Source organism: Chionomys nivalis, chromosome 19, assembly GCF_950005125.1.
Source record: "Chionomys nivalis chromosome 19, mChiNiv1.1, whole genome shotgun sequence".
In the NCBI taxonomy this organism is placed as follows: Eukaryota; Metazoa; Chordata; class Mammalia; order Rodentia; family Cricetidae; genus Chionomys; species Chionomys nivalis.
This window is the reverse complement of record NC_080104.1, coordinates 40,580,970-40,594,968: the sequence shown is the minus strand read 5'-3', so window position 1 is coordinate 40,594,968 and position 13,999 is coordinate 40,580,970. Positions and strand designations below refer to the sequence as shown.

At 42.8% G+C, this 13,999-nt stretch overlaps 1 protein-coding gene across 2 annotated transcripts in view; it reads right to left on the bottom strand.

Moving 5' to 3' along the window:
- Positions 1–13,999, bottom strand: part of Micu1 (mitochondrial calcium uptake 1) — a 136,109-nt gene that overhangs the window by 84,542 nt on the left and 37,568 nt on the right. For both annotated transcript variants that reach the window (XM_057751102.1, XM_057751104.1), the window contains exon 5: positions 10,321–10,364. In XM_057751102.1, the coding sequence (XP_057607085.1) occupies positions 10,321–10,364 (44 nt within the window). The remainder of the gene's footprint in view (positions 1–10,320; positions 10,365–13,999) is intronic.

The window sequence follows — 13,999 nt, the reverse complement described above, 5'->3', positions numbered from 1 at the left end:
GAGCCACTTGTTAAAGAGTGGCCGGTAGGAGGGCACTCTACCGATGATCTGCACAAAAGCTTTGAGATTTTACCCACAGATACCAAGATTATCATAGAGCCATCACATTTGGTTGTCAAAATTTTGGAGGGAGCTGGGAGTGCTGGTGTAGGCAGATCTCTACATCTCTATAAATTTGAGGCTAGCCTAGGGTACACAGTGAGATGATGCCTCAAAAAAAAAAAAAAAAAAAAAAAAGAAATGAGAGTTACAAGGAAACCAATTATTAGACTATTTTGTGCCTATGGCTCTTCTTAGCTGGCTTTTTAAGAAGATCTAATTCTAATATATTTGATAGCTTCAGATCAATTGCCCATGACATACAGGGAAGCTATGGAAACAGATATGAGTTTGAAAATAAAAATTGAAAAGCCTGAAGTATGGCAAAAATGGAAAGACTTGAAAGGCTGACAGGACAGAGAGGGTGTTGGCTAATGGCTCTGACTCCAGAAGTCTCATTAACGTTCAGTTTTGCAAATGGAAAATGCCAGCAAAATGTTCCCTTGCTTTCTCCTTTGGGTAATGTTTAATGCTGGACTAAATTTTAAGTCATTTTTTTTTTTTGCCCTAAGCAATCATCATCTGTTTGCTCTAAAAGCTAAAAGGAGGCACATTTTTAAGGAAAACACAATGTTCCTTGCCATCTTCTCTTTGAAATGTAATTTTTCTAAGAAAATCAAAAGGACATATATTAATTCAATATGAGAAATCAATGTAAATAGCAAAGATAGTAGACAAACTGTAAGAAAGAAATCAAGGCTGTGCTTAAAAGTGCAAAGAAATATTTCAAAGCTGCTTCAATTGTCTTCTGAGAGCATGTGCTGTAAGGTCAGGTGTATTACAGTATCGACTCAGGGAGCTTTGGGAACTTTTCATCTTAAGGTTCCCAGCGGCTCCAGCTACTTCAGCATGTGGTGACAATTACGAAGTGCATTTTAAAAAGAAAATAGCAATCACAGGCACCTAATGAGGTACCATGCGAATTATCTAGCTCAGGAGTTACCTATCAAATTCACTCTCATCACTTCAACTTCTGAAATTAAAAGTGTGAGGCAGGCCGGGTGATGGCAGCACAGGTCTTTAATCCCAGCACTCAGGAGGCAGAGGCAGGGGGATCTCTGTGAGTTTGAGGAACAGAGGGACAGGCTTCACAGCTACACAGAGAAACCGTGCTTCAAAAAAAAAACCCAAAAGGATGAGGCAAAATGCAGGTCAGCTGAGAGCATCCTTTCTATTGGCCTTAGTGACCAATGTCTCCTTCTGATGACAAAATTTTGCAGAACTCAAAACAATGAGCTCACAACATACATAAACAAAATAGAACTTTTAGTATTTGCTTAGATCCTAGCCTTATTTCAACATGTCGAACAGAGCTCCAGGGGTGATGTCACCAAGATACCGAGGTTATCGACTGTAAGAAATGAAGAAGCATCACCACAAAGGGTCTGCTATGGTTTCACCTGTACTACGGTTGCATACTGTTTTGTTGTTTTTTGAATCGAAAACCAGGGCTTCAGGCTTAACAGGCAAGATTTCAACCACTGAGCTACATCCTTAGACCCCCAATTTATGGGTCTGAGTGTAGTTATTGGGGGCCTGAACTCAGAGCTTTGTATTATGAAGCAAGCACTCTACTGCTGAGTGGAGTCTCCAGGCACTCTTTTACTTTTATTCTGAGACAGGACTTCACTAAGTTGCCACTTACTAAGTTGTACTAGAGAGTGGTCTCATTCTCTAGTACAGACAGCCTGGTGATCCTCCTGCCTCAGCCTCTTGAGAACAGAGATTGGAAGTTTTTTTTTTTTTTAAAATGTGCATTGGTGTTTTGCCTGCATGCATGGTTATATGAGGGTGTTGAGTACCCTGGAACTGGAGTTACAGACAGTTGTGAACTGCCATGTGGGTGCTGGGAATTGAACCCAGGTCCTCTGGAAAAACAACCAGGGCTCTTAATCGCTGAGCCATCTCTCCAGCTTGAGGTTGGAAGTCTTATGAGTAAGCTTACTATATAATACACTGTTCCCCACACATGCGATTGCTACATTTCATAGTGAATTACAAAACCCCCGATAGTTTTACTGGGCTGGTGGCTTTGCGCTCAAGTGCTGGCCCTCTGGCTTCTGGCTCGTCTCACCAACCTACCAAATCTGGGTTTCCAGTCAGGGTTCCAACCTGACAGCACTGTGTGCTGAATCCCAACCAGTGAGTTACAGAGTTGATCAAAATAGAGCAGGTGATTTGCTCGTCGAGGACTCAATTTGATGGAGCCAATTTAATCTCACCATTCTTTCTACTTGATATGCGATTTTCAAGTTCTCTAGTTTAAAACAAAGTAGCTCTGGGAAATCAACAGACTTCGCAAACCAAATGTTCATGACTCAACCTATAAGCGAAAAATTTTCGTACTATACAGGGGGGAAAGCAGCAGAGTGGTGCTCCTTAAATTCTTTCATGAACCTCAAGTTTTTGGATTATTTTAATATTGACACTTATTAAAGGCTATTTTATTATCAGTGTTTCTTACCAGATGTGATGGTACAGGCCTGTAATCTCAGCTACTGCGGCTGAGACGGGCAGATTACATTCAGAGTTGCCCATCTCAACAGCTTACTAAGACCGTATCTCAAAATCAAATTAAAAAGGCACTGGGTGAGTGCTACAGACTTGTAATCCCAGCACTTGGGAGGCAGAGACAGGCCTATCTCTGTGAGTTCAAGGCTAGTATGAGCTATACATAGTGTGTCCCGGGACAGCCAGAGCTACAGAGTGAGACCCTGCTTTGAAAAAACACTTTTTATAAAAGGCAAAATTTGTAGCTTGGTGGTCAAGCACCTGGCTTGCGTTTGCAAAGCCCTGGGCACAATCACCAGTACTGTGAAAAAGAAACAAAGAAGAATCAATATTTCTTTATATTGCTGAAAAGGATTTCTAACCTCTCTAGTAATAGTTGTACTTTAAAAAAATTAATGATAGTAATATAATGCTTCCAGAAAACTTGATTTTGGCATATCGTTTCCAAATGGCAAACAGCATCACTGCCTGAGTTACAGTGGGGAGAGGGGGTGTTAGGGAAGAGTCAGCGATTTTCTCATGCAGTCAGTATCACACTTCATTATCTCCTCGGTGCACAGACAGCTGCCAAAGCCTTGGAGAAACGTTAGTCTCAAACAATCACATTACTCTCAGTCAAACAGAAGCTGTTGCCCAGTGAAAATATGGCGCTCCTGACTCGGCCCACACCCAACGGTGCACAGGTGTAGGATGTGGTGTCGGCCAAATGAAAATTAAGTTTTCATCTCGGTGGAGTTTACAGTTTCCCCTTTACCGACTCAGGTTCTTTTTTCAAACTTCTCAAAGGTCTTTTGTGGAGGAGGCGACATAAATTCCTGTGCAACGCACTGAGGCGGGGGTGCTTGAGAAGGTGCCCATGCCATCTGCAGAAAGCAGCTCTCTTTTCAGTCCCAATCCTAACCACCTGAGCTCCGAGAACAACCCAAGTACCCGGAATGAAGTGTTCGCCTTATTTCATTGGCCTCACAGAAGATGTCATCGGGGAGATGTTTAAAACGCAAGGGTGGCAGATGACATGAGCAAAAGCAGCAACAGCAGTGCAAATGAATCTGCTGGAATGAAATCAGGTTCACGTGGAGGAGAGAGATTTACTGAAGTGATTTATTTGAATCCTCAATGTCTGCTGGAGCATCATGAGAACTCTACGGGGAAGAAAGTCAGATGTTCTGGTGCTGCATGCCCGTGTACTCCTCTCTATCAGCTCTGTGTGGGACAGCTGTATTTGATCGTTATTGATAATCTGCTACCCTCATCTAAGAATTCAATTCTGGACTTTGGTCACACAAATAGATGAGCGCTAAGCACAAACTCCCAAGAAAACAACCCCTGACCCCAACAGTCCCGAGTTTGGGGTCTCGGTTGTAGTCATGTGGGTATCATAAATGGCTTCCTTGTCACTTAGTGCCAACCACCTCATGAACGGGCTGTAAAATAGTAAGCCAACATAGCAATTTCATCCTTTCTCACTTGGAAAAATACAGCAAGGAAAACAGGTCTCATAAGGATAAATAAAAGGCCCATTACAGCAATCACTGCTCACACCCTGGACTGTCACAACTACTATCTCTCAGGAAGTGTTGTGCAAAAGAATTTTAAAATCAAATTTGATACCAAACATAAAAAGATATCCATGGGACACCACTGACCATTAAAGGTGTGCCAAGACTTTATAAAAATCACGGGGCTGGGAAGCTAGCTCAGCTGGGAGTGCTCACAGTCCCTAGCAGCACTGCAGAAACTGCGCATGCGGGGTCACTGGGTTCGCAGGAGACGACTCAGGTTTGGACACGTGAACTAAGTGCCCCAGTTAAGGGGACCGACTGTATTCTCACTCCACAGCCCATACCATGAGCCACTGTACTTCATATGCTATGAACGGCACAGGGGCACACAGGTGCCGTGTTTACAGTTTCTGAAAATGTTACTGAGGGCTGGAGACTTGGAGTTCACTATTGTGGAGCGTTAACTGTGTGGCTTAGGTTGTCCCAGCTAACCTGAGGGAAAGGTGAGCCAGAGAGTAAGTGGGATTTACTGAGGCACATGTGTGTTTCATTCATTCTCATGCATCACGACAACACTAAAATGTTCTTCTACACCCTTAAAGCTTTCTATTCTCAAAGAACTCCCTTCTCTACAACCAGAGGGCATCAGCAGGTATTCAGAACAAGGCGAGAGCCTGCGTCTCCAGATGGTGGACGCTTGAGCAGCTCTCCTAGAATCGCTACAATTGTGGTCTTCAAAATGCTTGTATCTAAGTGATATGGAAAAGGACGGTCTAGAACAAAGTCCTTCACGGCAGAATGGACTGAAAGTTGTTCTGTGATGAACAAGAATGAGGAGTTGTCACAGATGTAATGGCCAGTTATGCTTATGCTTCAAACAAACCATGGCATATCGAATGGGTTCTGTTGATCTCAAATTCAAACACAATATAACCTAAAATAAAAATGTATCTAAAGATGTGGTAATAAGAATCTGAATATTTGAGGCAAGCAAATAAGTGACATCCTTTTGGGGGCTCTTAATGATTATATATATATATATAAAATAATTTCTTTTGTCAACCTGAATAACCAAAACACGTGGTAGAACTCGAGAGACTGGAAAGAGACCTGGCTACTCCACGTCAGTACAGTAAGTGTCTGGCGTCATTAGTGAGTTGGCCTAAAGAACGGTGCACTAAGCCAGCAGGCCTCTGGGGCTGGCCTTTCCACAGGCAGTAGGAACAGCATGCAAAGAACAGATCCTGCAGAGAGATAAGCCAGGGTCCATCTTCTCTAATGAAGGACTGCTGCTTGCTTGGGAAGCTTAAAGGTATATAGTGACGTCGCCAAAACAAGCGCTGTTTCTAGAAACTAATATGAACAATTCCCTTACCATCTATAACAGAGAAGTTTATGTTCAATATAAATTTACAAGGTATTCTGAAGGATGCAGTAAAAGCTGTTTTAAAAATATTTAACATCTCAAATTTTAATTTTAACGAAACAGTTTCTATATACTGCATTCAGCTGCTGATTCCAGAAACCCATAAAAGGTTCAGGAAGTAGAAAAATGCAGACTGCTTCCAAATTTAAGAGCTTTCCTTGCACAGAGGCCATGGTGTTAATCTCCACCCCATTCCGATTTCAGTACATGGGCTCCTGAAGCAAGTGGATAATGGTTGATTTCCAACCTCGGATCAACCAAAAATAGTACTCTGAGTACTGAATGCCTACAGTGGTTGAGCGATCAGGGCTGTAGATTCAGGAGACTTTCTGCACTTAGTAATTCCCATCCCCTCTCCTCCATCTTTGCTGAAAGCATCTTTCTGGAAGGAAGGTCTCTTTAAAAACGCAGTTATTAATGAGGAGCGAGGGACTTTGAGCTGCCCCTCACCATTGTCCTGGCACAATAAGAGCCACAGGCAAGACATTCTTATGTGACTGACCATCAATGGAGGGCTTAAGGCCCAAATACTGAGCTTGTTCATGGTAGGCAAGTGTTCTACCACCAAGAGCATAGCCCTCTTTTCCTCTGGCTAGCTCTTATTTCTACCTTAGCTATTCTGAAGCAAAATCCCCAGAATGTGAAGCATTGAAATGGGCTTATCAATTAGTTATTTTGATGAAATTTGAAGTATTGCTTGTTTCAGAACAGAGTTAGCGCCACAGTTATCCATGAAAGATAACATATTCCACCAATAATACGGTGAATGGTCGGTTTGGAGAACTACTAATATACACCCCATGAAGAGGCGCACAGGGAAAGGCACTGTAAAGAGTACCCAGTGCTCTTCGTTAATCATATCACCAGTTCTTCCAAATCAAATGATGCTATTATTTAAGCTGAATTTATATTTTTATTCCAGCTAACCATCAAAAACCACAAGAGCAATTTTAAGTGAATAAAATCTAACAATTTACACTCTATAGTTAAAGATTGCCAGCATCTGAAGATCTGTTTAAAAAGTACGTGTTCTGAGTGTCCATGGACTCTCTATGCCTGCATAGTCTTTCCACGTGTTCATTTATCCCAGGTTACACTCATCACCTGGCTCAAAAAGACAAAATAAGGAAATCTAAATTATGCCACCAATGTCCTCTTAAGCCATTTTATTGAGCAAGGAGCAATAGGCACCTCCTCATTTTCATTTTTATTTATTTATTTATTTATTTTGGTTTTTCGAGACAGGGTTTCTCTGTGGCTTTGGAGCCTGTCCTGGAACTAGCTCTTGTAGACCAGGCTGGTCTCGAACTCACAGAGATTCACCTGCCTCTGCCTCCCAAGTGCTGGGATTAAAGGTGTGCGCCACCACTGCCTGGCTCATTTTCATTTTTAAACTGTCTTTCATTTCTATGATAGAGTAGGAAAAAAACAACCCAAACAATACTAATATTTAAATGTCCAATTCATTAAAATCTGATGTCGTGAAATGACTACGACTAAGTTTCTCGCCCTGTTGTGTTAATAGCTACTGATAAAGCTTCCTTCGAATTATGCTGGGCTCTGTATTCTCGAGGACTGAGCAGTGTTCGAATTGTCATATTAGAGATGAAGCAGTAACTGAAAGTGATGGGAACGGAACCGTGGGGGGGGGCATGCACTGAAACTTTGCCTCTGAAGCATTAGTATGGATTCCAGAGCAGTGAGTGATTGAAAGCACATGCGGCCGAATCAGTACCTGCCAGAACTCCTGATCAGAAGATGAGAGAAAGAAAAAAACAGATTGACATTGATTATATGAACAAAACCCCCGAATCAAACATATATGTATATCACAAAACACAACATAGGAAGGAACAATTAAAACCTGCACAAATGATCACTGAAAACCTGGAAATAAAAGAATGAGGAACATACACAAAAGGCCTAGACACTGTCCATAAGGCACACATAAAACAAAGATCTACAACGTGACCTCCCAGCTCCATAGCACACAGCCACAGGTCAGCGGCACACTCTACAGACAGAACACACGAATCATTATGTCTTTAAGGAAGGGGTACAAAGACTCCATGTCTTCCCTGGGTCCGTCAAAGCATTTCTGGAATGAAGGCTTCCTATCAAGATGCCTCACAATTTTAGCGATATGTTTTTTTCAACTTCATGCCAAATCGCTTGCTTTGCCATTCACCCCAACACATAAACAACCAGACCTGGATAAGTGCAGAGCATCAGTAACTGTGCAGCGGAGCAGTTCAGAACAGACGGAACATGTACCCCATTATGTTCCGCTGAATCGGGGCTGTCCTTGTGTAACGAAGAGCGCCATCATGTCCATGGCTGCCATCTGAGGGAGCAGTTCAGGTTACCTAACTTATCCTGGTCCTGGCTCCACTCCAAATATCAAGTGATTTAAAGAAACCTTTTTTTTAAATGTAAGTAAACTTCACTGGCTATGAAATAAATTTTGACCTAAACTTACCATCATTTAGAAACCAAGCTCAGTATCATTGCAAAAGTTCTTGAGTGAAAAACAGGTGCTATAAGCAATGTATGAGCCTGCAGTGGGGACTGATGAGGAAGAGGGGTGGGAGGAACCCCTGTGAATGAAGAGCCCAGATCTCCCTGGGGGTAACTGGAAAACCTATATAAAACGATACAGTCAAAGACAGCACAGGAGACTTTTCCAGACGACTGAACTGAGAAGAGAACAATTACACGCAGGAAAGATAACGGACACATTAGCAGGGAGTCCTTCCATAGGGGAACACGCTCATAACCATGCAGAAATCTACGAGCAGGCAGAGTCGCTTTCCCATTGCCCCAGTCTCTGATAAAGTAGGAGATGAGAGGTTACAGCGTCTTTACCGTAAACCGTGCAGCAGAGCCGTATCTGAAGGATGACGTGATAATCTGAAGTCAACACTCTTGTTCCGCTACATGCCATGTTACCTACAGCGGACAATGAATGGGGCCGCATTTCTCGCCCCAGTCCAGCGTGTCCTAGATCATCTACTGACCACTCAACATGGGTGTCCAATGAGGGAATGGACGGCATGGAAATAAATGCCTTGGGAAATGAGGAGATTACACGCCAGAGCTAGAGTTCCTTATTATTACTATGATTATCATTATTATTGTTTTAGTGATACTGTGTGGAAAATAACTCAAGTTAATTTATAAGAGAAAAATGAAAAAATATTTTGAAACCACTGAGTAGGAAAGAAGATGGGAAAATAAAATGGGAAGGTTTAACAAGTGTCAAGGAATTAAGTTTTGTCAGGGATTGAACTGAGAGCCCCGCCCGGGCTGGAGCCTGTGCTCTGCCGGGCTACACTGCTAGCTCAAAGGCCTCCCGGAAATGCTGACTCAGCACCTGAGTTTGTTCGAACAGTTTAATTACAAGCTGAACTTTGGCTTCATAAAAAAGGTTATCAGGTTATCATCATAACCAGTGCTATTCAAATGGTGCTCCATCTGACCCAGTGAATCATCACAGTGAAGAAAAAGCTTCCTGGTTTTGTTCAGAACAGAAACAATATTTTATTTAAAAGGCCTGCTCACGGCCAGCAGAGACCCAGTTTCCTGCCGTGCCGATAATGAACTAAACCTCTGAACTGGAAGCCAGCCCCAACTGAGTGTTTCCTTTTATTATAAGAACTTTGGGGCTGAGGTAGCAGTTTAGTGGTAGAGCATATGGAGGCTCTGGGTTCAATCCCCATCATAAATGAGAAAGACAGACAGTCAGGGAGGGGAGAGGAAGGAGGCACGGACGATGAGCAGTCCGTTTCAACGGGAACATGTTGCTGTGCTCACAGACGGGTAAGAACATAATCATCTCTGGAAGCCCAGGGTGACATCAAAGCTTGGAGCCAGCATGTCAGCGTGGATGCAGGCCTGCTCGGGAAATAACCACATCTACACCATGCAGTTCTCCACTTCGATGTCTAACGAAAATGTGGCGGTGTCTGATTGCCAGGGCGCTGCTTACCACAAGTCACGGGATAGAAAATACAGAGCACAACTTCTTATTCACATTGCCAAAAAAAAGGAGTAAGACAGAACGCGGAACAAACAGATCTTCAGATGCTGGCAATCTTTAACTATAGAGTGTAAATTGTAACAAAGCAACCTGTACACTTCAGCATTTAAAATGAGCATCTTTTCCTTCCAGTGAAAACCAAAAAACTAAAAATAAAAAAAATTAAAAATAAAGTTACAACAGAGAATGTGAACTCCAAATAAACCCCTACAGGTTCTGCTGATTCTCCCATTGAGTGGTAGGGCTCGAGTCATCGTTAGGAGATAGTTTTATGAGATACTAAAATTGAAAGTTTCCCTTTCAATGCCTAAGATAATGTAGTATAATGTGATTTCTTCATCAGGTACAGAGAATTGAAAGAGCAATGTAAACATGCAGATTGGGAGAATTCTTTATAACTGTTCAAAAGCACTTTAGAGATCTCTATGGTTTTATGGTTAGGGTTACTGCTATAAGCTGTCAGAAGGTCCGGTCGGGCAGGTGTCCATATGAAGTGTGAATGTTGTACTGGGAACGTATTCACCTTTATGACGGTTTTGGTGCTAATATTCAAAAGTCAGCAAACACTGAATTCAGCCTGCTTGATTCCCTGTGTGGAATCTCCCGGAGACGTAGACCTCTGAGCCTGAACATGCTTCTGTCAGTTGCTAAACAGGAATTCTAGGATCTGTCACACATGATTCTAGAGGAACTTGAAAACCTTCTTAGTAAAAATTAGGACATCTGGGTGCCAGTTTGCTTACCTTTCCGTCAAAGCGCTTTATTATATACTGGTCCAGGCCCAAGTCTGAAAAAGAGAGGAAAAGTAATAATAATTAGTTTCTGATCATCATAACTCACTAGAAATATACGAGAGCTCTCATTTTTTTTGTTTGTTTGTTTTAAGACAGGGTTTCTCTGTATAGCTCTGGATGTCCTGGAACTCGCTCTGTAGACCAGGCTGGCCTCAAACTCACAGAGATCCACTTACCTCTGCCTCCCGAGTGTTAGGATTAGCAGTGTGAGCCACACCAACCTGCTCGGTTTTGTTTTAAATTATTCAATAAATATACCAGATGGCTTAGCTACAATATTCATCCAAAGCCACATAGGAGTGATTATTTGACCCATTTTCAGACAAATGCTGGCAGACAGATACCAACTCTGTTCTTACATATCAGAACGGCAAGGAGCTTGCGTGAAAGGTACGTGTGCCAATGCATGCACTAGTCTCGAGTCCTTACACTAGCTCACGAACATGGCACCAGCACTGGAAGCTTTGTTTTGCATCTCTGCCTCTAACAATTTGATTACTTGTGAGTGACTGTCCTCCAAGCCAAACAACTACCATCTTGGGAGTTCTGGTGCACTCTCAGCAGAGGGTCATCCCAGCGGGGCTTGCTGACTGTCTGTCCCCCCATGGAGTACAGTAGTAGGAGGTGGTTACCTGTGGCTCCAGCTTCCCTATCACCTGTTACAGTTAACTCGGCCTTAATTCCACATGGCCTCCTGGAGGGGCCAGAGTATACAGGCCAGGGGAGACCGGAAAGCGGGCTCCATCTAGGCGGCTGCAGGAAAATCCTCATCTCTACTGGGAAAGACTTTCCAGTGTGGCCTGCTGGGGAGGGGCACCCACACCTCTGTAAATAAGCCCTCACTTCTGCTCTAAGGAAGCCTGGAAAACTCATAAACAAGAGTGAATTACGGCAGAATTGTGCCTTGGTTAGTCACTAGGGCCTTAGGAGGAGGGGCGGACACTGCTTACAGCTCCCTCTGAGGAGTCTTAGTAATGATTGTGTGTTCTCCGGAATGAAAGTGGCTTTTAGAACCAAGCCCTGAACAAATAAGACCATTGGCAACAACAAATAAACAAAATGAACAGATAATCAGAAAAGATAGGAAAATTCAAAAACAATTTGAATTTGAACCATCACTGTATTCAAAATGGCATTATTAAAAAAGACAGAACAAACTTCTGTAATAAAAGCACTGAAGCCAGGAATGTGCACATCTGTAATGGGCACTGCTCCATTTCCAGAGCTCATGGCCCTACCCCAGCTATCCATGTGGTTCGAAGTCAGCCTGGGCTACATGAGACAACCCCCCTAACATGCGCGCGCGCGCGCACACACACACACACACACACACACACACACACACAAGTGGAGGCTACAGAAAAACAGACGTAACACAAGGGTATTAACATTATTGCGGGACCATTTTCTTTTCACGAGCATGGAGGGAGCAGTGCAGAAAATCTTAAGCTAACCCTTTCCCAGAATGGGACTGCGATAACTAAAAGACCTTTTCAAAGAGTGCTTGCAGTGATATTTTATTTGTATTTTAATAAATAAAGCTTACCTGAGGATCAGAGTGCAAAGTTAAACCACTAGAGGCCAGGAAGTGGTGGCTCACACCTTTAATCCCAGGACTCAGGAGACAGAGACAGGTGGATCTCTGTGAGTTCAAGGCCACCCTGCTCTACAGAAGACTGATCCAGAAACAGATCCTTTAATCCCAGTGTTTGGGGGCCACACACCTTTAATCCCAGCACTAGGGAGGTGGAGACAGGAGCAATATGGCTGGACAGGAACTCACTGGAATGTGGAGTCTGAGGTTTGGTGGAGACCCTACAGTCTAGGCAGTCTGAAGATCACCCCTTTGGTCCGAGCATTGGTAGAGGTAAAAGGTCTCCCTAATGGCGTCCTGCTCTGCTTCTCTGATCTTCAGCTTGAACCCCTCTATCTGTCTCTGGGTCTTATTATTCGTGCTACAGTTCTCAGCAGGATGAACCTGAATCTGTCTACCTTCAGGGTCTGTCTTTCTGTTTGTGAACTTCACAGCACCAAGGATAAGGAACCCCTACACCCCACAGGCTTCCAGGAAGTAAGAGCTCCCTCTCTTAGGAAGGAAGAAGCATATGTCTTAAGTCATAGACAAAGAAGATCATCCTTACTAACTGGAGCGGCAGTGACCCAGAGAAAGGTCACGAGAGCAGTGTGCAATGTGCAGACTGTAAACAGCCTCCTTTACAAAGAAGAACAAATGGGATGCATTTCCGTAATACACTTTATGGACTGTAACCAAAATAGCATCATTTTCCACGGAAACCAGAAGAAAAAAACCTGTTTTAAATGATGTAATACAGACATATTTGTCTATCAACTTCATAATCTATTGATGAACATTAATTTTCTACTGGCCTATAAATTACTTATTATTTTAGCTTTGGAAATGAGGGAATTAAGACCTGGAAGTATTGAATAATTTGTGCAAGATCAACTTCTTTGCCCTCATCTTCATATACTTTGATCTATCACTTAATGTCTTTTGATGGCGAGTCTATCTGTCCCTAAATCATCCATAGTTCTTAGAAATGGACCTTAACTCTCATGTCTCATACTGCCTGCCTTGGCAACTTTGTTATAGAGTTAAGCTATCCAGAAGCCCCACCTACACACACACACACACACACACACACACACACACGCATGCACGCACGCGCACACACACACAATTTTTTAAAAAAGAAAAATAGCAAAAAAAAAAAAATAACCTTTGAGGCAGCTGGTTCAAGTGCTGAAAGAAAAGGACTCCAATTCTGTATTCCCTTTTTAGTGAAAATACCCTTAAAGACAAAAGACAAGGGGGCTGAAGAGATGGTTCAGTGGTTAAGAGCAATGACTGCTCTTCTAGAGGTCCCAGGTTCAATCCCCAGCACCCACATGGTAGCTCACAACTGTCTGTAACTTCAGTTCTAGGGGACCCGACCCCCTCACACAGACATACATGCACACAAAACACCAATGCACATAAAATAAATCTTTTTAAAAAAATTATTTATTTTTATTTTATGTAACTGATGTTTTGAATGTGTGTCAGGTCCCCTGGAGCTGGAGTTACAGACAGTTGTAAACTGCCATGTGGGTGCTGGGAATTGAATCCGGGGTCCTCTGGAAGAGCAGTCAGTGCTCTTAACCATTGAGACATATCTCCAGCCCCAAAATAAAATAAATCTTAAAAAAATAAGTAGAAATAAAGATGATGCTGGGCAGTCTTGGCACACACCTTTATTCCCAGCACTCAGGAGGCAGAGGCTGGTGGATCTCTGGGTTTGAGGCCAGTCTGATCTATAGATCGAGTTCCAGGACAGCCAGGGCTATACAACAAAACCCTGTCTCAAAAAACTAAATAACAACCAACCAAACAAAAAGAATAATGACAAAACAAAGTGTTCAAGATAAAGGAAAAGAGCAACCCCGTGTGCAGAAGACCTGCTCTGAGAGTCGTGCTCATTCTTTGGAAACGGGAGCGACAGAGACGGTTCATCAGTCAATCAATATCCTCGTGACAGAGGGGCATCACCGTCTTGTCTTAAATTCTTCACGTGAACAATTTGAGGTGGAGCTTTCTATATGGAGAGAGATGAGACCAAAGCATAAA